Genomic DNA, 24,316 nt, shown 5'->3' on the forward strand with positions numbered 1-24,316 from the left:
ACGTGTAATCCTATTATATTTACCTTTGAAATATATCCAGAATACATCCAGTTTTTGTCACCACCACTGCTATATCCAAGCTTCCCAACTGGTCTTCCTACTTCTACCTTTGCCCACCTAGGATCTGTTCTTAGCACAGCTTCCAGAGGAAGGCCTTTAAATGCAATTCAGAATAAGCCACTCTTCTGCTATCCAGTGGCTTCCCATCTCATTCTACTTATTAAATAAAAGCCAAAGTCATGACAGTGACCTAAAATACCCCATTTGATTTGATATCCCATTACCTGTCTGAGTTCATCTCCGGTTACTGTCCTTCTGATTGGTCTTACTCCAGCTACTTTAGCCTCCTTGCTTACCCTTGGCTTCCTCCCAGCTGAGTGTCTTTGCTCTTTGTTTTATCTGCTAGCAAAGATTTTTCCCTAAATGTCTACCTGCATGTTCCCTCACTACTCGTGTCTTTGCTTAAATATCGCCTTCTTAGTAAAGGTTTCACTGGCTCTTCTGCTTGGAACTCCTTATACCCTTTCCAGCTTTGTTTTTCTCCACAGCGTCTATCATGACATATATAACATACTATTGATTTATTTTGCTTATTGCTTGCCTTTTTCCATTACAAAGGAAGCTCTACAGGGGCAAGAGCTTTTCATTCTGTTTTGTTCCCTGCTTCAACAGTCACACAGGGTCAAATAATTGACAACACTCACAAGACTTCTCAGGGTACACCCACATGTGGCTTTCTTTCAGCAAGAGAAATAATGAACCTGCAAAGACAAAGAGATCCACACTTCCGACAGAGCTCTCAGGGCCCTTTCTCAGTTACACAGGATGTGTTTAGACTTTCAGTTATAAACCATCAAGATACATGTGAGATATCTTGGTCTAGAGAGCCAAGACACAAGTTTTTTGAGGGGTCGTTTCTACCCCAACTGGTTATATCAGATGCAAACCACCAATCTACATTTTCAATAAACAAAGTAAATAAACAGATGTGGAATGCCTCCAGGTTAGTTTTGGTCATAAAAAATAGCATATTACAACTGACTAGTTAGTACATGTCACTGCATCTTGGCCGAGGGTCACTACTAGACTTCCAGGTATTCCTGGAGATTAGCATAACACTACCACAAGTCAGCTGTAAGTTAATCCTGTCCTTGACTGCACTGTCCCCAAGTAGGACAGTGCTTAGCACAGTCTGCTCAATAAATATTTACTGAATGAATGAATAAATGAATCAATGAATGAAGGTTTCACATTTTATCTGTTTACATTTGCTAAAGTAAAACTTTGTTAGACATTATTTCAGAACTTTTGGAATTGTAACCAGTTTACTTTTAATGTTGAAGAGACAGGTTAGTAAAAAACTGCCTCTATGATGATGGCTTTATTTCTCTTAGCTCACTAAAAGTTTCTCCCAAACTCTTCCTTTTCTAGCTCTTAAAAGCTGAAACTTTATGTAATTTTTATGCTCTTATTCTTATTATGTTTTCTCCTTAATAGCTCATAACATTGTGTCTTTGAGGACAGTTCCTTAATTGATCCTTTTATTACTGATGCTGAGATCTTTCTTAAATTCACTAATATTTTAAATAATTATTTCCTTAATTACAGTTTCTACATTTCTAATATTTTTATTTTTCTGTTACTCATGTATTTACAGTTTCCTCTCCTTTTTCTTTTTTTTTTTTTTTTTTGAGACGGAGTCTTGCTGTCGCCCAGGCTGGAGTGCAAGCTCCGCCTCCCGGGTTCACGCCATTCTCCTGCCTCAGCCTCTCTGAGTAGCTGGGACTACAGGCGCCCGCCACCACGCCTGGCTAATTTTTTGTATTTTTAGTAGAGACGGGGTTTCACTGTGGTCTCGATCTCCTGACCTCGTGATCCGCCCGCCTCGGCCTCCCAAAGTGCTGGGATTACAAGCGTGTCCTCTCCTTTTTCTATCTTTTATGTTTGTCAGTTTCCCTTGCAGTATGATTCCTTATTTATGTAATTAGGCTAAAATTGTGCTGTTAGGTAATTAGGCTAAAATTGTAGATTCTTTGCTAATTTTTTTTAAAACAAATACTATTGATATTTTTAGTGTCAACATAGTGTTTGCAATTTTAGGACACTTTTTTGGTATTATAGCGTATATTTTATCAGCTGTTAGCTATCAGTTCATTAATGGCTTCCTCAAATATGATAGTGTTTCTGTCATCATAATCTCCTCCACTAGATTCTTTTTTTTTCCCCAATACCCCCAGCATTTTCGACAGCTTTATTGAGCTAGAATTTTTACAGCATAAATTTCAGCCATTTATAATGTGCAACTCAAGTGGTTTTCAGTATATTTACAGAATCGTGCAACATCACCACATTTTTAGAACATTTTTATTACCCAGAAAAGAAACCTTATGCCCATTGGTAGTCACCCTTCATTCTCTTCCCCATGCAGCCCTAGGCAACCACTAATCTACTTTTTGTCTCTATGAATTTGCCTGTGCTAGACATTTCATAGAAATGAAATTATACCATATATGGTTATTGTATAACCAATGACTGGTTTCTTTTACTTAGCCTACTGTTTTCAAGGTTCATCTATGTTGTGGCATGATAGCTCAACATTTTAACTTTTTTTTTATTATACTTTAAGTTTTAGGGTACATGTGCACAACGTGCAGGTTTGTTACATATGTATACATGTGCCATGTTGGTGTGCTGCACCCATTAACTCCTCATTTAACATTAGGTATATCTCCTAATGCTATCCCTCCCCTCTCCCCCCCCCACAACAGGCCCCAGTGTGTGATGTTCTCCTTCGTGTGTCCATGTGTTCTCATTGTTCAATTCCCACCTATGAGTGAGAACATGCAGTGTTTGTTTTTTTGTCCTTGCGATAGTTTGCTGAGAATGATGGTTTCCAGCTTCATCCATGTCCCTGCAAAGGACATGAACTCATCATTTTTTATGGCTGCATAGTATTCCATGGTTTATATGTGCCACATTTTCTTAATCCAATCTATCATTGTTGGACATTTGGGTTGGTTCCAACTCTTTGCTATTGTGAATAGTGCCGTGAAAAACATACGTGTGCATGTGTCTTTATAGCAGCATGATTTATAATCCTTTGGGTATATACCCAGTAATGGGATGGCTGGGTCAAATGGTATTTCTAGTTCTTGATCCCTGAGGAATTGCCACACTGACTTCCACAATGGTTGAACTAGTTTACAGTCCCACCAACAGTGTAAAAGTGTTCCTACTTCTCCACATCCTCTCCAGCACCTGTTGTTTCCTGACTTTTAATGATGGCCATTCTAACTGGTGTAAGATGCTATCTCATTTTGGTTTTGATTTGCATTTCTCTGATGGCCAGTGATGATGAGCATTTTTTCATGTGTCTTTTTGCTGCATAATTGTCTTCTTTTGAGAAGTGTCTGTTCATATCCTTTGTCCACTTGTTGATGGGTTTGATTGTTTTTTCCTTATAAATTTGTTTGAGTTCATTGTGATTCTGGATATTAGCCCTTTGTCAGATGAGTGATTGCAAAAATTTTCTCCCATTCTGTAGGTTGCCTGTTCACTCTGATGGTAGTTTCTTTTGCTGTGCAGAAGCTCTTTCATTTAATTAGATCCCATTTGTCAATTTTGGCTTTTGTTGCCATTGCTTTTGGTGTTTTAGACATGAAGTCCTTGCCCATGCCTATGTCCTGAATGGTATTGCCTAGGTTTTCTTCTAGGGTTTTTATGGTTTTAGGTCTCACATTTAAGTCTTTAATCCATCTTGAATTAATTTTTGTATAAGGTGTAAGGAAGGGATCCAGTTTCAGCTTTCTACATATGGCTAGCCAGTTTTCCCAGCACCATTTATTAAATAGGGAATCCTTTCTCCATTTCCTGTTTTTGTCAGGTTTGTCAAAGATCAGATAGTTGTAGATAAGTGGCATTATTTCTGAGGGCTCTGTTCTGTTCCATTGGTCTATATCTCTGTTTTGGTACCAGTACCATGCTGTTTTGGTTACTGTAGCCTTGTAGTATAGTTTGAAGTCAGGTAGCGTGATGCCTCCAGCTTTGTTCTTTTGGCTTAGGATTGACTTGGCAATGCGGGCTCTTTTTTGGTTCCATATGAACTTTACAGTAGTATTTTCCAATTCTGTGAAGAAAGTCATTGGTAGCTTGATGGGGATGGCATTGAATCTATAAATTACCTTGGGCAGTATAGCCATTTTCACGATATTCATTCTTCTTACCCATGAGCATGGAATGTTCTTCCATTTGTTTGTATCCTCTTTTATTTCATTGAGCAGTGGTTTGTAGTTCTCCTTGAAGAGGTCCTTCACATCCCTTGTAAGTTGGATTCCTAGGTATTTTATTCTCTTTGAAGAAATTGTGAATGGGAGTTCACTCATGATTTCACTCTCTGTTTGTCTGCTATTGGTGTGTAAGAATGCCTGTGATTTTTGCACATTGATTTTGTATGCTGACACTTTGCTGAAGTTGCTTATCAGCTTAAGGAGATTTTGGGCTGAGACGATGGGGTTTTCTAGATATACAGTCATGTCATCTGCAAACAGGGACAATTTTACTTCCTCTTTTCCTAATTGAATACCCTTTATTTCCTTCTCCTGCCTGACTGCCCTGGCCAGAACTTCCAACATTATGTTGAATAGGAGTGGTGAGAGAAGGCATCCCTGTCTTGTAGCAGTTTTCAAAGGGAATGCTTCCAGTTTTTGTTCATTCAGTATGATATTGGCTGGGGTTTGTCATACATAGCTCTTATTATTTTGAGATATATCGCATCAATACCTAATTTATTGAGAGTTTTTAGCATGAAGGGCTGTTGAATTTTGTCAAAGGCCTTTTCTGCATCTATTGAGATAATCCTGTGGTTTTTGTCATTGGTTCTGTTTATATGCTGGATTACGTTTATTGATTTGCATATGTTGAACCAGCCTTGCACCCCAGGGATGAAGACCACTTGATCATGGTGGATGAGCTTTTTGATGTGCTGCTGGATTCGGTTTGCCAATATTTTATTGAGGATTTTTGCATCGATGTTGATCAGGGATATTGGTCTAAAATTCTCTTTTTTTGTTGTGTCTCTGCCAGGCTCTGGTATCAGGATGATGCTGGCCTCATAAAATGAGTTAGGGAGGATTCCCTCTTTTTCTATTGATTGGCATAGTTTCAGAATGAATGGTACCAGCTCCTCTTTGTACCTCTGGTAGAATTCAGCTGTGAATCCATCTTGTCCTGGACTTTTTTTGGTTGGTAAGCTATATTGCCTCAATTTCAGAGCCTGTTATTGGTCTATTCAGAGATTCAGCTTCTTCCTGGTTTAGTCTTGGGAGGGCATATATGTCCAGGAATGTATCCATTTCTTCTAGATTTTCTAGTTTATTTGCATAGAGGTGTTTATAGTATTCTCTGATGGTATTTTGTATTTCTGTGAGATCGGTGGTGATATCCCCTTTATCATTTTTTATTGTGTCTATTTGATTCTTCTCTCTTTTCTTCTTTATTAGTCTTGCTAGCGCTCTGTCAATTTTGTTGATCATTTCAAAAAACCAGCTACTGGATTCATTGATTTTTTGAAGGGTTTTTTGTGTCTCTATCTCCTTCAGTTCTTCTCTGATTTTAGTTATTTCTTGCCTTCTGCTAGCTTTTGAATGTGTTTGCTCTTGCTTCTCTCGTTCTTTTAATTGTGATGTTAGGGTGTCAATTTTAGATCTTTCCTTCTTCGTCTTGTGGACATTTAGTGCTAAAATTTTCCCTCTACACACTGCTTTGAGTGTGTCCCAGAGATTCTGGTATGTTGTGTCTTTGTTCTTGTTGGTTTCAGAAAACATCTTTATTTCTGCCTTCATTTCGTTATATACCGAGTAGTCATTCAGGAGCAGGTTGTTCAGTTTCCATGTAGTTGAGCGGTTTTGAGTGAGTTTCTTGATCCTGAGTTCTAGTTTGATTGCACTGTGGTCTGAGAGACAGTTTGTTATAATTTCTGTTCTTTTACATTTGCTGAGGAGTGCTTTACTTCCAACTATGTGATCAATTTGAAATAAGTGCGATGTGGTGCTGAGAAGAATGTATATTCTGTTGATTTGGGGTGGAGAGTTCTGTAGATGTCTATTAGGTCCACTTGGTGCAGAGCTGAGTTCAATTCCTGGATATCTTTGTTAACTTTCTGTCTTGTTGATCTGTCTAATGTTGACAATGGGGTGTTAAAGTCTCCCGTTGTTATTGTGTGGGAGTCTAAGTCTCTTTTTAGGTCTCTAAGGACTTACTTTATGAATCTGGGTGCTCCTGTATTGGGTGCGTATATATTTACGATAGTTAGCTCTTCTTGTTGAATTGATCCCTTTACCATTATGTAATGACCTTCTTTGTCTCTTTTGATCTTTGTTTGTTTAAAGTCTGTTTTATCAGAGACTAGGATTGCAACCCCTGCCTTTTTTTATTTTCCATTTGCTTGGTGAATCTTCCTCCATCCCTTTACTTTGAGCCTATGTGTGTCTCTGAACATGAGATGGGTTTCCTGAATACAGCACACTGATGGGTCTTGACTCCTTATCCAATTTGCCAGTCTGTGTCTTTAAATTGGAGCATTTAGCCCATTTACATTTAAGGTTAATATTGTTATGTGTGAATTTGATCCTGTCATTATGATGTTAGCTGGTTATTTTGCTCATCAGTTGATGCAGTTTCTTCCTAGTCTGGTCTTTACAATTTGCCATGTTTTTGTAGTGGCTGGTACTGGTTGCTCCTTTCTATGTTTAGTGCTTCCTTCAGGAGCTCTTTTAGGGCAGGCCTGGTGGTGACCAAATCTCTCAGCATTTGCTTGTATGTAAAGGATTTTATTTCTCCTTCACTTATGAAGCTTAGTTTGGCTGGATATGAAATTCTGGGTTGAAAATTCTTTTCTTTCCTAAGAATGTTGAATATTGGCCCCCACTCTCTTCTGGCTTGTAGAGTTTCTGCCAAGAGATCAGCTATTAGTGTGAGGGGCTTCCCTTTGTGGGTAACCCAACCTTTCTCTCTGGCTGCCCTTAACATTTTTTCTTTCATTTCAACTTTGGTGAATCTGACAATTATGTTTCTTGGAGTTGCTCTTCTCGAGGAGTATCTTTGTGGCATTCTCTGTGTTTCCTGAATTTGAATGTTGGCCTGCCTTGCTAGATTGAGGAAGTTCTCCTGGATAATATCCTGCAGAGTGTTTTCCAACTTGGTTCCATTCTCCCCATCACTTTCAGGTACACCAATCAGACGTAGATTTGGTCTTTTCACATAGTCCGATATTTCTTGGAGGCTTTGTTGATGTGTCTTTTTATTCTTTTTTCTCTAAACTTCTCTTCTCGCTTCATTTCACTCATTTGATCTTCCATCGCTGATACCCTTTCTTTCAGTTGATCGCATCGGCTACTGAGGCTTGTGCATTCATCATGTAGTTCTCGTGCCTTGGTTTTCAGCTCCATCAGGTCCTTTAAGGACTCCTCTGCATTGGTTATTCTAGTTAGCCATTTGTCTAATCTTTTTTCAAGGTTTTTAACTTCTTTGCCATGGGGTCAAGCTTCCTCCTTTAGCTTGGAGTAGTTTGATCATCTGAAGCATTCTCTCAACTCGTCAAATTCATTTTCCGTCCAGCTTTGTTCCGTTGCTGGTGAGGAGCTGCGTTCCTTTGGAGGGGGAAAGACGCTCTGATTTTTAGAATTTTCAGTTTTTCTGCTCTGTTTTTTCCCCATCTTTGTGGTTTTATGTACATTTGGTCTTTGATCATGGTGATGTACAGATGGGGTTTTGGTATGGATGTCCTTTCTGTTTGTTAGTTTTCCTTTTAACATCAGGACCCTCAGCTGCAGGTCTGTTGGAGTTTGCTGGAGGTCTACTCCAGACCCTGTTTGCCTGGGTATCAGCAGCGGCAGCTGCAGAACAGTGGATATTGGTGAACAGCAAATGTTGCTGCCTGATCGTTCCTCTGGAAGTTTTGTCTCAGAGGAGTACCCGGCTGTGTGAGGTGTCAGTGTGCCCCTACTGGGGCATGCCTCCCAGTTAAGCTACTCGGGGTTCAGGGACCCACTTGAGGAGGCAATCTGTCCGTTCTCAGATCTCAAGCTGCATGCTGGGAGAATCACTACTTTCTTCAAAGCTGTCAGACAGGGACATTTAAGTCTGCAGAGGATTCTGCTGCCTTTTGTTTGGCTATGCCTGGCCCCAGAGGTGAAGTCTAGAGAGGCAAGCAGGCCTCCTTGAGCTGCGGCGGGCTCCACCCAGTTCGAGCTTCCTGGCTGCTTTGTTTACCTAGTCAAGCCTCGGCAATGGCACTTGCCCCTCCACCAGCCTCGCTGCTGCCTTGCAGTTTGATCTCAGACTGCTGTGCTAGCAATGAGCGAGGCTCCGTGGGCGTAGGACCCTCCGAGCCAGGTGCGGGATACAATCTCCTAGTGTTCCGTTTGCTAAGACCATTGGAAAAGCGCAGTATTAGGGTGGGAGTGACCCGATTTTCCAGGTGTCGTGTGTCACCCTTTTCCTTTGCTAGGAAAGGGAATTCCCTGACCCCTTGTACTTCCCGGGTGAGGCGATGCCTCGCCCTGCTTCAGCTCACACTCGGTGCACTGCAGCCACTGTCCTCATCCACTTTCCGACAATCCCCAGTGAGATGAACCCGGTACCTCAGTTGGAAATGCAGAAATCATTCATCTTCTGCGTCGCTCACGCTGGGAGCTGTAGACTGGAGCTCTTCCTATTTGGCCATCTTGGCTCCACGCCCTCCACTAGATTCCTAATGGTTTTTTTTCTCTCAAGAGTTTTACTTAAAAATATTTGAAAAAATTATTATTATTCTTTCTTGAAAAATGCATGTTATTAGAAAAATAAGAAAGCATACCTAAGATAAAAATTTGAAATAAAATAATGCACAATGTTATTGTACAGCAATAACTACTCTTTTATTCTTACTATATGTGAGAATAAAATTTGAAATAAAATAACGCACAATGTTATTGCACAGCAATAACTACTATACTTTTAAAATAATAATATATTATGAACATTTTTCATGTCATTACCCATATTAATTGAGGCATATTATACTGTATTTTAGTATATAAATTAACCATACTTTATTTAATAATCCTTCTAATGGGTTAAGTTGTTTCGTATTTTTCCAATGTAAGCAGTAGTTCACTAACATTATTTCTTTACAATCCTAGCAAACACTTTTATTTTCCTTAGAATCGTATTCTATGTTTATACTTACAGAAGTAAGATTCCTACATTAAATGGTATGTCAGTATCTAAGTTGGCTTTTATCTGCTTTCTTTTTTTTTTGAGATGGAGTGTCGCTCTGCCATCCAGGCTGGAGTGCAGTGGCACGATCTTGGCTCACTGCAACCTCCCCCTCCTGGGTTAAAGCAATTCTTCTGCCTCAGCCTCCCGAGTAGCTGGGACTACAGGTGCACACCACCACACTCAGCTAATTTTTTGTATTTTAGTAGCGACAGGGTCTCACCATGTTGCTCAGGCTGGTTGTGAACTCTTGAGCTTAGGCAATCTGCCTGCCTCGGCCTGCCAAAGTGCTGGGATTACAGGCATGAGCCACTGCACCCAGACACTTATTTTTGAAAATTATATAAATGACCTTTTTTTAAGCTCTGCTTTTCAAATTTTTTTTCCTTGTGAGTTTGGTTTAGAGGAGATGCCCTGCAATCATAATTATAATAATAATAATTATTATTTTATTTTATTTTTATTTTACTTTAAGTTCTGGGGTACATGTGCAGAATGTGCAGTTTTGTTACATAGGTATGCACGTGCCATGGTGGTTTGCTGCACCCACCAACCTGTCACCTGCATTAGGTATTTCTCCTAATGCTCTCCCTCCGCTTGCCTCTAACCCCCTGACAGGCCCCGGTGTTTGATGTTTTCCTCCCTTTGTCCATGTGTTCTCATTGATTAACTCTCACTTATGAGTGAGAACATGCGGTGTTTGGTTTTCTGTTCTTGTGATAGTTTGTTGAGAATGATGGTTTCCAGCTTCATCCATGTCCCTGCAAAGGACATGAACTCATCCTTTTTTATGACTGTGTAGTATTCCATCGTATATATGTGCCACATTTTCTTTATCCAGTCTGTCATTGATGGGCATTTGGGTTGGTTCCAAGTCTTTGCTATTGTGAATAGTGCCTCAATAAACATACATGTGCATGTGTCTTTATAGTAGCATGATTTATAATCCTTTGGGTATATACCCAGTAATGGGATGGCTGAGTCAAATGGTATTTCTAGTTCTAGATCCTTGAGGAATCGCCACACTGTCTTCCACAATGGTTGAACTAGTTTACACTCCCACCAACAGTGTAAAAGCGTTCCTATTTCTCCACATCCTCTCAAGCATCTGTTGTTTCCTGACTTTTTAATGGTCACCATTCTAACTGGTGTGCGATGGTATCTCATTATGGTTTTGGTTTGCATTTCTCTAATGACCAGTGATGATGAGCATTTTTTCATATATTTCTTGGCTGCATAAATGTCTTCTTTTGAGAAGTGTCTGTTCACATCCTTTGCCCACTTTTTGATGGGGTTATTTGTATTTTTCATGTAAATGTGTTTAAGTTCTTTGTAGGTTCTGGATATTAGCCCTTTGTCAGATGGATAGACTGCAAAATTTTTCTCCCATACTGTAGATTGCCTGTTCACTCTGATGATAGTTTCTTTTGCTGTGCAGAAGCTCTTTAGTTTAATTAGATCCCATTTGTCAATTTTGGCTTTTATTGCCATTGCTTTTGGTGTTTAAGATATGAAGTCTTTGCCCATGCCTGTGTCCTGAATGGTATTGCCCAGATTTTCTTCTAGGATTCCTATAGTTTTAGGTCTTATGTTTGTCTTTAATGCATCTTGAGTTTATTTTTGTATAAGGTGTAAGGAAGGGGTCCAGTTTAAGTTTTCTGCATATGGCTAGCCAGTTTTCCCAGCACCATTTATTAAATAGGGAATCTTTTCCCCGTTGCTTGTTTGTATCAGGTTTGTCAAAGATCAGATGGTTGTACATGTGTGGTATTGTTTCTGTGGCCTCTGTTCTGTTCCATTGGCCTATATATCTGTTTTCGTACCAGTACCAGGCTGTTTTGGTTACTGTAGCCTTGTAGTATAGTTTGAAGTTAGGAAGCTTGATGTCTCCAGCTTTGTTCTTTTTGCTTAGGATTGTCTTGGCTATGCGGGCTCTTTTTTGGTTCCATATGAAGTTTAAAGTAGTTTTTTCCGATTCTGTGAAGAAAATCAGTGGTAGCTTTGGGGATAGCATTGAATCTAAAAATTACTTTGGGCAGTATGGCCATTTTCACGATTTTGATTCTTCCTATCCATGAGCATGGAATGTTTTTCCATTTGTTTGTGTCCTCTCTTATTTTGTTGAGCAGTGGTTTGTAGTTCTCCTTGAAGAGGTTCTTCACATCCCTTGTAAGTTGTATTGCTAGGTATTTTATTCCTTAGTAGCAATTGTGAATGGGAGTTCATTTATGATTTGGCTCTCTGCTTGTCTGTTATTGGTGTATAGGAATGCTTGTGATTTTTGCACATTGATTTTGTATCCTGAGACTTTGCTGTAGTTGCTTATCAGCCTAAGGAGATTTTGGGCTGAGACGATGGGGTTTTCTAAATATACAATCATGTCATCTGCAAACAGACAATTTGACTTCCACTCTTCGTATTTGAATACCCTTTATTTCTGTCTCTTGCCTGATTGCACTGGCCGGAACTTCCAATATTATGTTGAATAAGAGTGGTGAGAGAGATGCCCTGCAATCTGTATTCATTATCTTTCTACAAATATTGTCAATTTCTGGTTTTAAATGTGTTAGAATTGATTCTAAAATTTTTCCTGATAAATATTACAATCAAGCAAGATTTTTTTCTTATCACCTTCTCTGGTAAAGTGTTATAGTCAAGCAATTTTTATTTTTTCTAACCACCAAAAGGTTTTTATTTTTAAGTAAATTCTTAACTTGGTAGAGTTTTATATTGTAGATCATTCATTGGAATATAAAACCATCCTAATTAAAGTATATTTATAGCATTATATTTTAACATTTCAATATACTTTTATACTATTTTAGAATGTAATTAAAGTATGTTCATCACCCAAATAGTAATTAATTTTGTGGTGATACACTAAGAATATCCCTGCTAATTTTATAAGTGTAAACATCCTATAAAGAAACTAACCAATTTTGTTGGATTTGTTTTTAAAGGTATTAATTAATCTTCGAAACCCAAATTATGAAAATAGTGATTCTCTTAGTTTCCGGACTCATTTGGGTTTAATTCAAGTTCCACTGAAAGTAAAAGACATCCCTGAATTGGTAAGTGTAGAAACTTAAAAATAAACATCATTTAGAAGATAACCATTAGAAAAATGTTTTAATACAGCATGTATGTAAAGCAATAGGGTACTCTACTCATTAAACAAATTAATAAAGTGACATTTATTGTTTTATTGCAAATATGTATATAGAGAGAGCAAGTTGCTTTGCTAATAGGACTAAAAATGAGTTCACATTGACATATAAATGCTTTTGCTTATTTTGTATTTTAATAAGCAGCATAGATTTATTGGACAGCTTGTTGGGATTCAGTTGCCCGGTGGATGGTTATAAAACTGATTGAGAAAAATTGTGAGTTTTGTAAAATTATTTTTAAAAAAGTACATTTTATTTAATTTAACAAAATTTATGGAGCTTGTAACAAGATGAGGCACTTAGGGAGATGGAGAACATAAGAATTAATTAGAGACTGGCTTTGCTCTGGAGACCATAATATTTTTGTGAGGAAGCTCATTTTAAAATGAAAAGTAGGGAGATTTCCTGATGGTGGAATTAAGAAATTATCACTCCTTCTTTCAAAGTCACCCTAAAACAATAAGGAGCATAGAAATATAAATACTGTCTTTGGTGAAACTAGGAAGCCACTTATAAATCTGGGCATTAATGTATTAAGATAGAGTGCTGATGATAAATGACTTAAACAGGGGAGAAGATTAAACCTAAATGTCTCTATAAGATAGAAAGTGTGAATGAGATTAAAGTATATTTATGGCATTATATTTTTTGTCAGTCATCAGTTTATTATCTTTCAGCTCCAAATTCTCCTTTTTGCTCTGCTTTATCATGCTGGAGCTGGACCCTATAAACATTTCCCCTTTGCCAGCAGGCCTGATGTTAGGCTTTGTCAATAGAAAGTTCTAGAGGGACACTGCAAGGCCATAGCAGGAGGAAGGGGCTTCCATTTCTAGTTCCTGTGTGTAGGAGTCAGCAGATTGGGATGCAGGAGGCTCAATAACACTCACCTTAGTGGTCCTCAATAGTCCAGCTCTAAGCTACCCCTTGACAAGTTTTTCCACTACCCCTGGTCTGCCTTTGTGTGGCAGCTACACTGCCTCTCTACAGAGGTATGAATCTCAGCATTCAGGGCCAGGGGACCCTTTTCTAAGTTCTTAGTTTCTTCTTTGTTTACTTTCCTTTAGCCTAGAAGTCGTAGTTGCTTTCTGCATTTGCTTCTTCTGTTTTTCCCTGTTCACATTTCTGGTATGACCTATTTCCTGACTAGACACTGACTGATGCAAGAAGCAGTATGATTTTCTCCATAGAGCCTTAGAAATGCTCAAGAATTAGAGGTACCACATGTCAGAGAAAACCATAGTGAGCCATAGGGCTGAAAATGGAGATTATGTGAAAGTCTGGATCAGGAGAAGTTAGTCCCCAAGATTCCCATCACCATGCATACTCAGATGACTCCTCCTCCCCCACAGAAGACCAGAGGTGTATTCACTAGAGATCCAGATGCAGAAAGACTGTGCACTCGGAGACCTCAGACATAGAGCAGGACAGGAATGAGCTATTGAAAACAGCGATTAAGTGAAAGTCTGCTGAATGGTGAGACTAATACTCTCATTCTTACCACCACTACCCTACCTTCCCCACCCTCCACCTTCTTTTTCCTTACCCTCAACCAACTCTAGAATGCCAGAGAAAACACTAACAGGGATTCAGAGAACCCTTACAAAAAAGAAGTTGGCTGGCTATAAAATTGCCTCACAGTGAAGCCTACTGCATTCTACGCCTGACCCTTGCCGACAGAGCTTCCAGTCAGTTTTTTATTACCTCATTTCTAAATAGGAATGACCAACCTAGAAACCCCAGACTTTTGAATTCTTCCGGTATGAGAGGGAGAGACCAAACTAAAACAAAACCAAACCACAACAATAATAGCAAAACCCAAATAGCCAAATTAGAGAATGACCACTAATAGGCATTTCAGGTTCTGATTTACATTCACACTCACAGCATACAATAGACGATAACCTGGCCCCAGGTGAACTTAAATTTGTGAATGAAACAGAATGGAAAACAGCATGACAGCATACTAGCATGCCATTAGCAGGTACATCATCACGGAGAGTCCTTACAGCCATCCAAATGCTACTTCCCAACCCTCACAAGGAAGGTATGCAACTGAAAATGACAAGTCACATAGGCACAACATAGGGAAGTCTCATACACAATAGGAATAATTTCTTGTAATGCACATAAACATAGCTCCTGAGTCCTCTCAAGAGACACCACACAGGTGGCTAAAGCCTGTGTTTTCCAGTCAGTTTTTATACTCTACTCACAGTTTTCCATTTCAAATGTTGTTTACCAGTCAAGGATCGTATGTTTTCAGTAAATAACATTGCTTAGCAATATAGTGGGGACATTTCTCTTAGAATTTTTTTTTGTGTATGATTCAGTACATTTTTAGGGCAATAGTGATGGGAGAAGATAAACCCAATGTCATCTTCAAATGGACATTTATTCCCAGAAGGAGACTTTAATGAAACCATTAATATTCTCAGAAAGATAAGATATTACTCAAAGCAAGAACAGAATTTCATTAATGCAAGAAAACACTTGAGAATGAAAAGGAGGTTTTGGGATTAAGAATATATTATGAAAAAATACATACCAATAGATGAGTTGAAAACAAAGCTGAGGAAATCTTTATCAGAAGATGAAGCAAAAAGCCAAAGAAATGAAAAATAGGAGGGAAAAGATTTCTTAAATTACAAGATCAATCTACAAAGATTAACATCTGACCAAAAGGAGTTCCAGAAAAGGGAAACAGAGGGAATATAATTAAGTTTATAAGAATTTAAGAAAGATGTGGATCTCCAGTGAAAAGGCTTACCAAGTACCCAGTGCCATGAATGAAAGAAGATCCCCACCAAGGCACTTGAAAACGAGAAAACTGAAATTTTTTTATAAAAGAAAAGCAGAGTATATACAGTGTCAGGAATCAGAGTGGCATCTTACTCTCAGCAGCAACACTGGAAGCCAGAAGATTTTGAAGTAATGTCTTTAAAAACCTGAGTGATTTCAAGCCTGGAATTCTATATGTAACCAACAATCAATCAAATGTTGAGGAGAAGTAAACCTTTTCTGATGTACTGATCTAAAATAGTTACTCTTATTTAGGGAGCTCTTGGTAGAAGTGCTTCAAACAAGATCATAAACAGGAAGCCAAACATGGGTCCCAGAAAACAGGATCCCAACCAAAGAGAGAATTTCCAGAAATGATAGTGAGGAGAAGTTCCAGGACAAAGGCTGTACAACTGGACTGAAGCACAACAATCCTAGATTGGAGCAGGAGGTTGGAAGGTTCCAGGAGGGATGCCTGCAAGAGAAACACCAAAAGTACAGATGATCTCACAGGCTTGACCACATGCGAAATTTTATTAAGGAGGGTCTTTTCAGAGTTGTTATGGGTTTAGGAAAAAGAGGTAAATGATTAGAGAAAATTGTTTAAGTGAAAAATCAGTTTAATTATAAACAGTGTGGAAAAAAGTATAAGAATGAAAACATTGATAAGTACCACATGCCTCACCAGTGAAATATATACATAGTCACAATAATGCAAACTCTTAATATGGATTTAATTAAGAACTAATGATGACTGAAGGATGGAAAGAGAATGTGCATGAGCTAAAATCCTCATTTTCCATATAAAATCAATAGATGATATCTGAAACTGCTGCATGTAGAGGCAATTTCATATGAATATTAGGTGATGACACTCTAAAACCAGCCAACTTGAAGGAGTTTGCTAGGTAAAAAAGAAGGGAAAGGATAATTTAGACAAAGTTTCAGCTTATGTGTGAATGAGACTACTATGTATTCTGTCTGAAGAGACCCTAAACTGATGTGAATGCATTCTTAGCTATTGGAGAACCAAAAGCTTGTAGCTAATTTTCAAGAAATTGTAGCTATATGATTAAGAGTATAGTTAGTCCTTTTATTCCTCAGTCATTATGGGTAGTTGTCCCTGCCTTGCCTATATCATGCAGCCTGGCAATGTAATGATTCTGACTCCAGGATGCATGGTTTATCTGTGACCCTGGTCTGCCTGTACGAGTATTGAACTTGGTGAGGCTCAGTGAGTCCTGTGATCCTATAATGGATAACCCTTAAACCTAATTACAACGTTAAGTAGACTCATACATATTAAACAGAAATCCCTTATAACTGAGATGTATTAACTCTAAAGTGTAGTTGTGATAAATTCCTATTTACTAATTTGGTTATGTGGAGGCAGCTAGTTAGGACTAGAGCTAAGTAGTGCGGTTCAATATTTATTGAACCCCTTTGTTATGTCAGGCCCTGTGCCAAGTAGTGAAGCAGAGTGCAAATGTGTGTAAGAGACTGCTTGTCTTCCGAGAGCTGCAGGCTAGTGGAGAGATGGGCAGTAAAAATACAATTTCAATATGATGTGATTGTGTGCTTGGATAGAGGTTGATAAAGGATAATATATGTGCATAAAAAGTTGCTTATATCAGCCTGGAATATCAAGGGAGGCTTCTCTGAAGATGTGATACCTGGGGTGAGTTTTGAAGGAAATCTGAGATTAGGGTCCATGTCTGCTGACATTGAGTTAAAAATAGTCCAGAGCAATGAAGTAGGAAATGGATGTTCAGAGTTCTGTTTATGCTTTTTAACATGTCCTAGCCTAAGTAAAACTCTCCATTTTAATTATAGAACCTAATATCAAAGCATTTGTTGGGTATAAGTCCCTTTTGTAGTATGAAGATTAAGGTTATTTTTAAAAAGAGAAATACAAATGATTTCAATTACAGAAGAGTGCCTTAAAATAAATGGAAAACAATGGTTGAAAATGGAAGAATAACAAATTTTTACCTCTTCCATCATTAAAAATTGGTAACGTAAGATGCAGTACTTTTTTTTTTTTTCTTTGCAGTTGCGAGATTTAATAGAGTGAAAAAAGAGCTCCCATACAATGGGAAGGGCCCCAAGGGGGTTGCCCACTCCCAGCTTGAATGCCTGGGTTTATATCCCGATCATTGTCCCTCCCGCTGTGCTCTCAGGCGATATATGATTTGACTGTTTCTTTACCTCCTGCTTTTAGCCTAAGTTGTATTTTAGTGAGCCCTCTTTACTACCTGATTGGTCGAGTGTGAGCTGAGTTACAAGCCCCGTGTTTAAAGGTGGGTGCATTCACCTTCCCAGCTAGGCTTAGGAATTCTTGGTTGGCTTGGGAAATCCAGCTAGTCCTGGCTCTCAGTCCCCACTCTCAACAGGAAAACCCGAGTGCTGTTGGGGAGGTTGGCCAGCGATCGCTCTAACTGCTTCCTGCTGAATTGGGGCATAGTAGGAGTCGTGCAGTTGAGATTTCCTCGGGAGGGGTGCCTTCGATGTCATTAACATCAGAACATGGGCTAGCAGGCCAGTCCAGGGGTCCGCGGTAGATCTTAGTCATGGACAAGATGCAGTACTTTTTAAAGGGTAGATAAAGATTAAAAATTGAAATATAGTAGTAGTTATTTAAAATCTATACAAAATGAAATGTGTATATGTGTATGTTAGGCTGAATAACTGTCTTGTAAAGGACATTAATAAATCACTAACTTAAGTAATAATAGATAATTAGTAAGGGTTAAAACTAATTCCGTTTTTTAAAGGACAAGGAAGCATGGGTTTAGCAATTAGAATAGTAACAAAATGCTGAGGAAAATATTAATAGAAATATTTAATTACTTAGGGCATAAAAATGTGAATAATGTGAGGTTTTTATATATTTAAAAAATACCAGACAAACATTATTATTTTCCCTAGACATTACTAGATAAGTAGAGGAAGTCTGGAGAATAAATCTGATTTATCCTTATTTTAGCAGAGCACTTGATGGTCCAATTGTACTTAAAAATTAATTTAAGTTGTTTTGGATATTTGCAGTGTTTAGTTGATTAAGATCTGAGTGAAGTACAGTACCATAGAAAACACAAATACAGGATCATAGTGTTAATTTTAAACAATGATTTTAGAAGATAAAATTGGTAAGTGATACGCATACTGAGTGTTTGTATGTGTGTGTGTGTGTTTCAGGAAAGGTTTAAAGTTAGTTTTTTACTGAAAGGATAATTATCATTCCTTACCTTACTGAGAAGTCTGTTACCTAAAAAGGCAAAATCAATAACTGTTTTTGGAAAACAGTTCTTTTAAACAATGGCAGCACTCATTGGTCAAAAGGCAAGAAGTAAAACTTTTATTAGTAGGAAAAATTAGGAGAAAGAAAAATATTGCTAATGGCTCTCCATTTGGATAAACATTATATGTTTGTGTCTTTCCCATTATATATTTATATTTCCTAAATGCTTATATCTTTTCTATTCATGATTATTTTATATGAAAATAATAAATATTATATAATAATCACTGGTTATTCCATTCCTTAATTTTGGACTAATGCATTATTATTTAGATGTTTAATATGTCCTTTTCTTTTTTAGGTATTTGAATAAAGCAAAGCCTCATTTCACATTGTGATTTTTATTCAAGCTAATGTTAAGGCAAAGGTGATCTTTTAACAATGTGCAGCAAAGTCTGAGATCTATTTTAATTCTACATATGTTATTTTTCAGAAAGAATGCTTTGTGGAACTTGGCTTAAATATAGGACAACTGGGTATAGATGATTCTACACAAGTGCCTCCTGGTTAGTATTTTTCCAATAGCATATAATTAATGATAAATGAGAGTGAGCCTAAGGTTTATATTGCTATTTCTGAGTTAATCTAGCAATTTTTTTATATCTGAAAACTAAGCATGCTTTTGCCTCTCCTTGGTTACTGTTATTTATTGAATAGAATCCTGTATGTTGTAATTATTAGAGTTCAACTAAATTTTGTCTTTTTATTTGAAAGTCTTTAAAATGATTTTGAAAAGTCATTAGACACATAAGTTATTTTTGTTGTCAGAATCTTTGCTGGCAACATCCTTTCCTGACCATCAGTATCTGTTTTTACTTTTGTATCACCAAGTTAAGTGAGCACTGACGTCTACCTTGAGTCAACTTAGGCTTTAAAAATAGTGTGTTTTAAACCTTAATAATCCAAGCAGTTTTCCTAACTTTTCCCTTTTTGTGCATAAATTCAATGTACTTTTTATTAAATACTACATTGGTGTTTAGCTATAATAAAAACGAAGTAAAAATTTACTTAAAGTGTGGGAGCACCATATTGTAGTGGAAATAATACTACATAGGGGTTAGGACACTATTCTAGTCTTTCCTCTGCCACTGGCTAACTGTGTAACTTGCACAAGTCGCTATACATCTTTGGACTTGTTTCTTCCTCTATAAAATAAGTAAGTTGGCTCTTACCACTATTATAGTAGCAATATTACATAATTATTACTATTATTATTACTATATAATCAGAAATAACCATTGAGCACATACTATATGTTGCATCTATATTGTCTCATGTTAACCTCTCAGCAACTCTATATGGTATCAATTTTCATTTTTAAATACTTTATTAATGTATAATGCATATAAAAGAATACATATATAATAAGAGGACAGCTTAATGAATTTTTACAAATTGAATACACCTATTAAAATACCCAGAACACTAAACAGAAGCCCTCCTCCTACCTTCTTTCAATCTTTAATCCCCATTACAAAGATAACTACTATTCTGATTTCTGGCAGCACAGATTAGTTTTTCAAATTCTTGAACTTCGTGTGAATAGAAGCATACAGTGTGTCTCTGTGATGTTTGACTTCTTTTGTTCAAATTATATTTGTGACATTTGGCCATATTGTTATATGTGTTTATAGATCATTTGCTTTCTGGTGTTCCACTGGATGCATATACCACACATTTATTTATCTATTCTACAGTTGATAAATATTTGGGAAGTTTCAAGTTTGAGGATAGTACAGATAAGGCTACTATGATCATTCTAGTATGTGTTTTTTGGTGAACGTATCTATATTCTGCTGTGGAGTATATACCTGGGAGTGCATTTTCTAGGTCCTAGAAATATTCATTCATTCATTCATTCATATTCATATTTGTATATGTTCATTTTTACTAAATAACTGCCGGTGAGTTTTCAAAAGTGTTAGTACCAGTTTACACTTCCACCAACAATGTATGAGAGTTGTAGTTTTGCTGTATGTCCTCACTAATGCTTGGTGTATTTCATCTTTGTCTTAGTCAATCTGGCAGTGTATAGTGGTATTGCAATATGGTTTTAATTTTCTTATATAATGTGATGTAGGATTATTATCTCCATATTAAAGTTGAAGATATGGAGATGTTAAGTAACTTGCTCCAGGTCACAAAACTAGTAAGTGGTAGAGCCAGGATTCAAAACTAAGCAATCTGTCTCCAAAGTCTGCTATACTGTGCTGCCTCCCTCCTGCCACCTTTGACAGCTTTTTCTTATTTTATAAGAAGATGTAAAATATCTTATAAAATAAAATATCTTATACTTTTATTAATGGCAAATGATAGTCATATAAGAAAAGTAGAGGAAGTAGTAACACAGCCTTGAATTATATTTTTATTTTTTACTTTTGAAATAATCTTTAAGAGTTATTTAAAATTATTCTAAATCTCATAGTATCTATGCTTTAGAAGACTTAATATACTGTATTTTTAAACTTACGGTGCAGATTTTCCTTCTTTGATTCATTCATAATATAGCAAATGTGTTTGAGACCCTGCTGAGGGCCAGGGACTGGTGAATACAGAGGTATACATAGAATACATAGACATAAGACATAATCTCTGCTTTTAGGGGAAAAAATAGTGGTGAGTGACAGATAAGATACAGGTGGTATTTGCTGTTATTACATTTAAAGGGCAGTTGGAGCATAGAACACTAAGCCTGCTTGAAGGAGGCCGACGACCTCTTATTTTATATTTTAGTCTGTGTCTTCCACGTTGATTAAGTTGGAAATGTAATGCTAATGTTTGAAAATGTTGCTAATACTTGTGTTTGGCTAGAGGCAAGTTTTTTATATTCAGAATTAAGTTTAAGTGTGGCTTAAGGGAATTGTGTTCTTACGCATCTTTAAAATGTCTATTACCTATGTTTTATCATTACTGCTATTCAGTTATTATATTTGAAATGCATTTCTTACTTATGAGCTTTTATATAAAAGTCAGGAGAAAAAGTCCTTACAATTATACTATAGAATCCTTATTTAACAATAATAAAAAAAGTCATAGCCATTATTTCTACAAACTCTCATGAACATGCATTGCATTTATTTTAAATACACACACACACATTTACTATGGAAACCATTTTATAAGACTGATGTTAACAGAGTGAGCAAGCTCAGTGTTCTTTCATAAGCCTTCATGATAAAGGAGGTCATATGTCTGATATTATTGTCTGAATGTATGTAATAATGAATCTTATTAGATGAGGGTTCTACTAAATAGACATTTTCTTTCTAAAAGAAAAAATCATACTCAGTTAGTGCAGTATTTTCCTGAAGCGTTATACTCAGGAGCACTCATAAGATGCCCTGTGAAAAAGAGAATCTTGTGTCAAATAGGGTTTGAGAAGGGCTGTATTGTATACCTTCTTAAGATACACAGTGTATGTTACCATCTTATAAAGACTATGAGAAGTCTTAACTAAATTATTTTAGCTTAGCATCTTCCAAGATCATTTTAACAGAAGTTTTTTTCCCGAGCAAGATCTACTAATATAGATGCATCTGTTAACATAATGGCCCTCAGGGCACTCTGAAAAACACAGAATTAGAGTATAAGTTGGAGATTTTGGTTCTGACTTTTTAGCCTTCTTATTCTTAGGACAGAAAATAGCATTGAAAAAGCAAAATTATTGTATTTCACATAATTGACTAGTTAAATTTTTTAAAGAAGTCTGTTTGATTATTGTTATTTCATACTACTTTGGGTAATGAAGCACTGTTATCATACAGTAATATCCTCTGCTTTTATTAGAAAATGAGAATTGGCTGGCAACTTATTTTTACCTGATTATTCAACTGTTCTTTATTCATTCAGTGAAAATTAAGAATATAAAACATTTCTTGGCATATTATGAGAAGAAAATCTTGAACTGTATAAACTACATTAATTGAAATGAACATAAAGGATTATAATTTGAATCTTAAGAGAAATTTTAGCTTAATCCTTAGTCAAGGAGGATGAAAAAAATCGAGTTGTTATGGGCAGTTTTGTGATGTGCTTATCAAGATAACTGAGAAGAACCGGTTATGGGGTTCTATGTGAAAACTATCTCCAGTGCCTGTAATATACTGTTTGTTATTTTCTGAAAGTTTACTGAACTTCGCCCCACTATAGTATGCTGCAGTATTACATCTGCCGTTTCATGCTATTATAGTGTTCACTGAAGCATTGTCTTCTTTGGTCACTAAGTCTCAGAAATCATAGCTGATTAAAATGAAACTGTATTGTTACTATATACATATATATGTAGACTATATATATTTTTATATATAATCATTTTATATATATAAATGATTTATGTTACAGATCCCAGACACTTTCCTTAGTCATTGTATAATCTGTTCAACTAATTACTTCCGAAATATTAGGACTACAATAAACTAAAAGAATAAGGCATTCTGGCTCAAATACTCTAGTGAAAAAACCATAATTCTCAGCAAACTATTGCAAGGACAAAAAACCAAACACCACATGTTCTCACTCATAGGTGAGAATTGAACAATGAGAACTCATAGACACAGGAAGGGGAACATCACACTCCGGGGACTGTTGTGGGGTGGGGGGAGAGGGGAGGGATAGCATTAGGAGATATACCTAATGCTAAATGACGAGTTAATGGGTGCAGCACACCAACATGGCACATGTATACATATGTAACAAACCTGCACATTGTGCACATGTACCCTAAAACTTAAAGTATAATAATAATAAAATTTAATAAATAAATAAATATGTTGTTAAAAAAAGAAAAAACAGCTTTATGGATTATTTTTTAAAACTAAAAAATTATCTAATACTGAAAATGTACCACACATACATTAATCTTTCTTTAAGAGAATTCTGATTTTTCCTTAGTGTTGCAATTTTATATTTCAAAACTAGAGTTTTCAAGTACTGCAGGTAATAGAAAAATGACTGCTAATTTTTAAATGACTTTTATAGAAGTGCAATATACATACTGGATAGTACACAAATCACGTATATACAGATCAGTGAATTTTTACAAAGTGAATACACTTGCGTAACCGTCAGCTAGACCAAGAAACAGAATATTACCAGCATCTCAGAAGCACCCTTAGGCACCCTTAGGCACACATTCAGATTCTGTCACTCTCATGGGTAAAAACTGTTCTGCCTTCTGACATCATAGATTAGTTTTGCTTATTTTTGTACCTTATAGAAATGAAATCATATAGTATATACTCTTTTGTGTTTGGCTTCTTTTGCTTTTCTTTATAATATTCAAGGTGTTGTAGAGAATTATAAATCATTTATTCTCATTGCTATATTGTAATCTATTGCATGAATATGCCACTATCTAGTATCCTGCTGATGGTATTGTTTACATTTTCGGTTATTATCAATGGTGGTGCTGTGAAATTCTTGTATATGTCTCTTGGTGAACATAAGTATGCATTAGGGTTTATAACTGAGAGTGGATTGCTAATTGTCATAGGATGTGCACATATGTTCAGTGTTAGTAGATATTGCTGGACACTTTTCCACAGTGTTTGTACCAAGTTCTACCCCCACTAGCTTTGTATGAGAAATTCATTTGCTCCACATCTTTTACATTTCGAATTGTCAGTCTTCATTTTAGCTACTGTGGTGGTTGTGTATTTCATAGTGGTTTTAATTGCATTTCCCTGAAGATCAATGTAGTTGAGCAACTTTTCATATGTTTGTTGGTTCTTCAAGTCACTTCTTTTGTGAAGAGCCTTTTATTTAAGTCTTTTGCCTGTTCGTGTCTGAGAGTCATCTATCTTTGTCTATGATGAGT

The 24,316-nt window shown here is 36.7% G+C and overlaps 1 protein-coding gene across 10 annotated transcripts in view; it reads left to right on the forward strand.

The window, feature by feature from the left end:
- Positions 1–24,316, forward strand: part of TBC1D19 (TBC1 domain family member 19) — a 277,728-nt gene that overhangs the window by 55,998 nt on the left and 197,414 nt on the right. For all 10 annotated transcript variants that reach the window (XR_010116325.1, XR_010116326.1, XR_010116329.1 and 7 more), the window contains 2 exons: positions 12,216–12,326; positions 18,935–19,007. Coding sequence is in view for 5 of the 10 variants with exons in the window: in XM_055245489.2 (XP_055101464.1) it covers positions 12,216–12,326; positions 18,935–19,007 (184 nt within the window). In the remaining 5 variants the exon portion in view is untranslated. The remainder of the gene's footprint in view (positions 1–12,215; positions 12,327–18,934; positions 19,008–24,316) is intronic.

This window comes from Symphalangus syndactylus, chromosome 16, assembly GCF_028878055.3.
Source record: "Symphalangus syndactylus isolate Jambi chromosome 16, NHGRI_mSymSyn1-v2.1_pri, whole genome shotgun sequence".
Taxonomy (NCBI): domain Eukaryota; kingdom Metazoa; phylum Chordata; class Mammalia; order Primates; family Hylobatidae; genus Symphalangus; species Symphalangus syndactylus.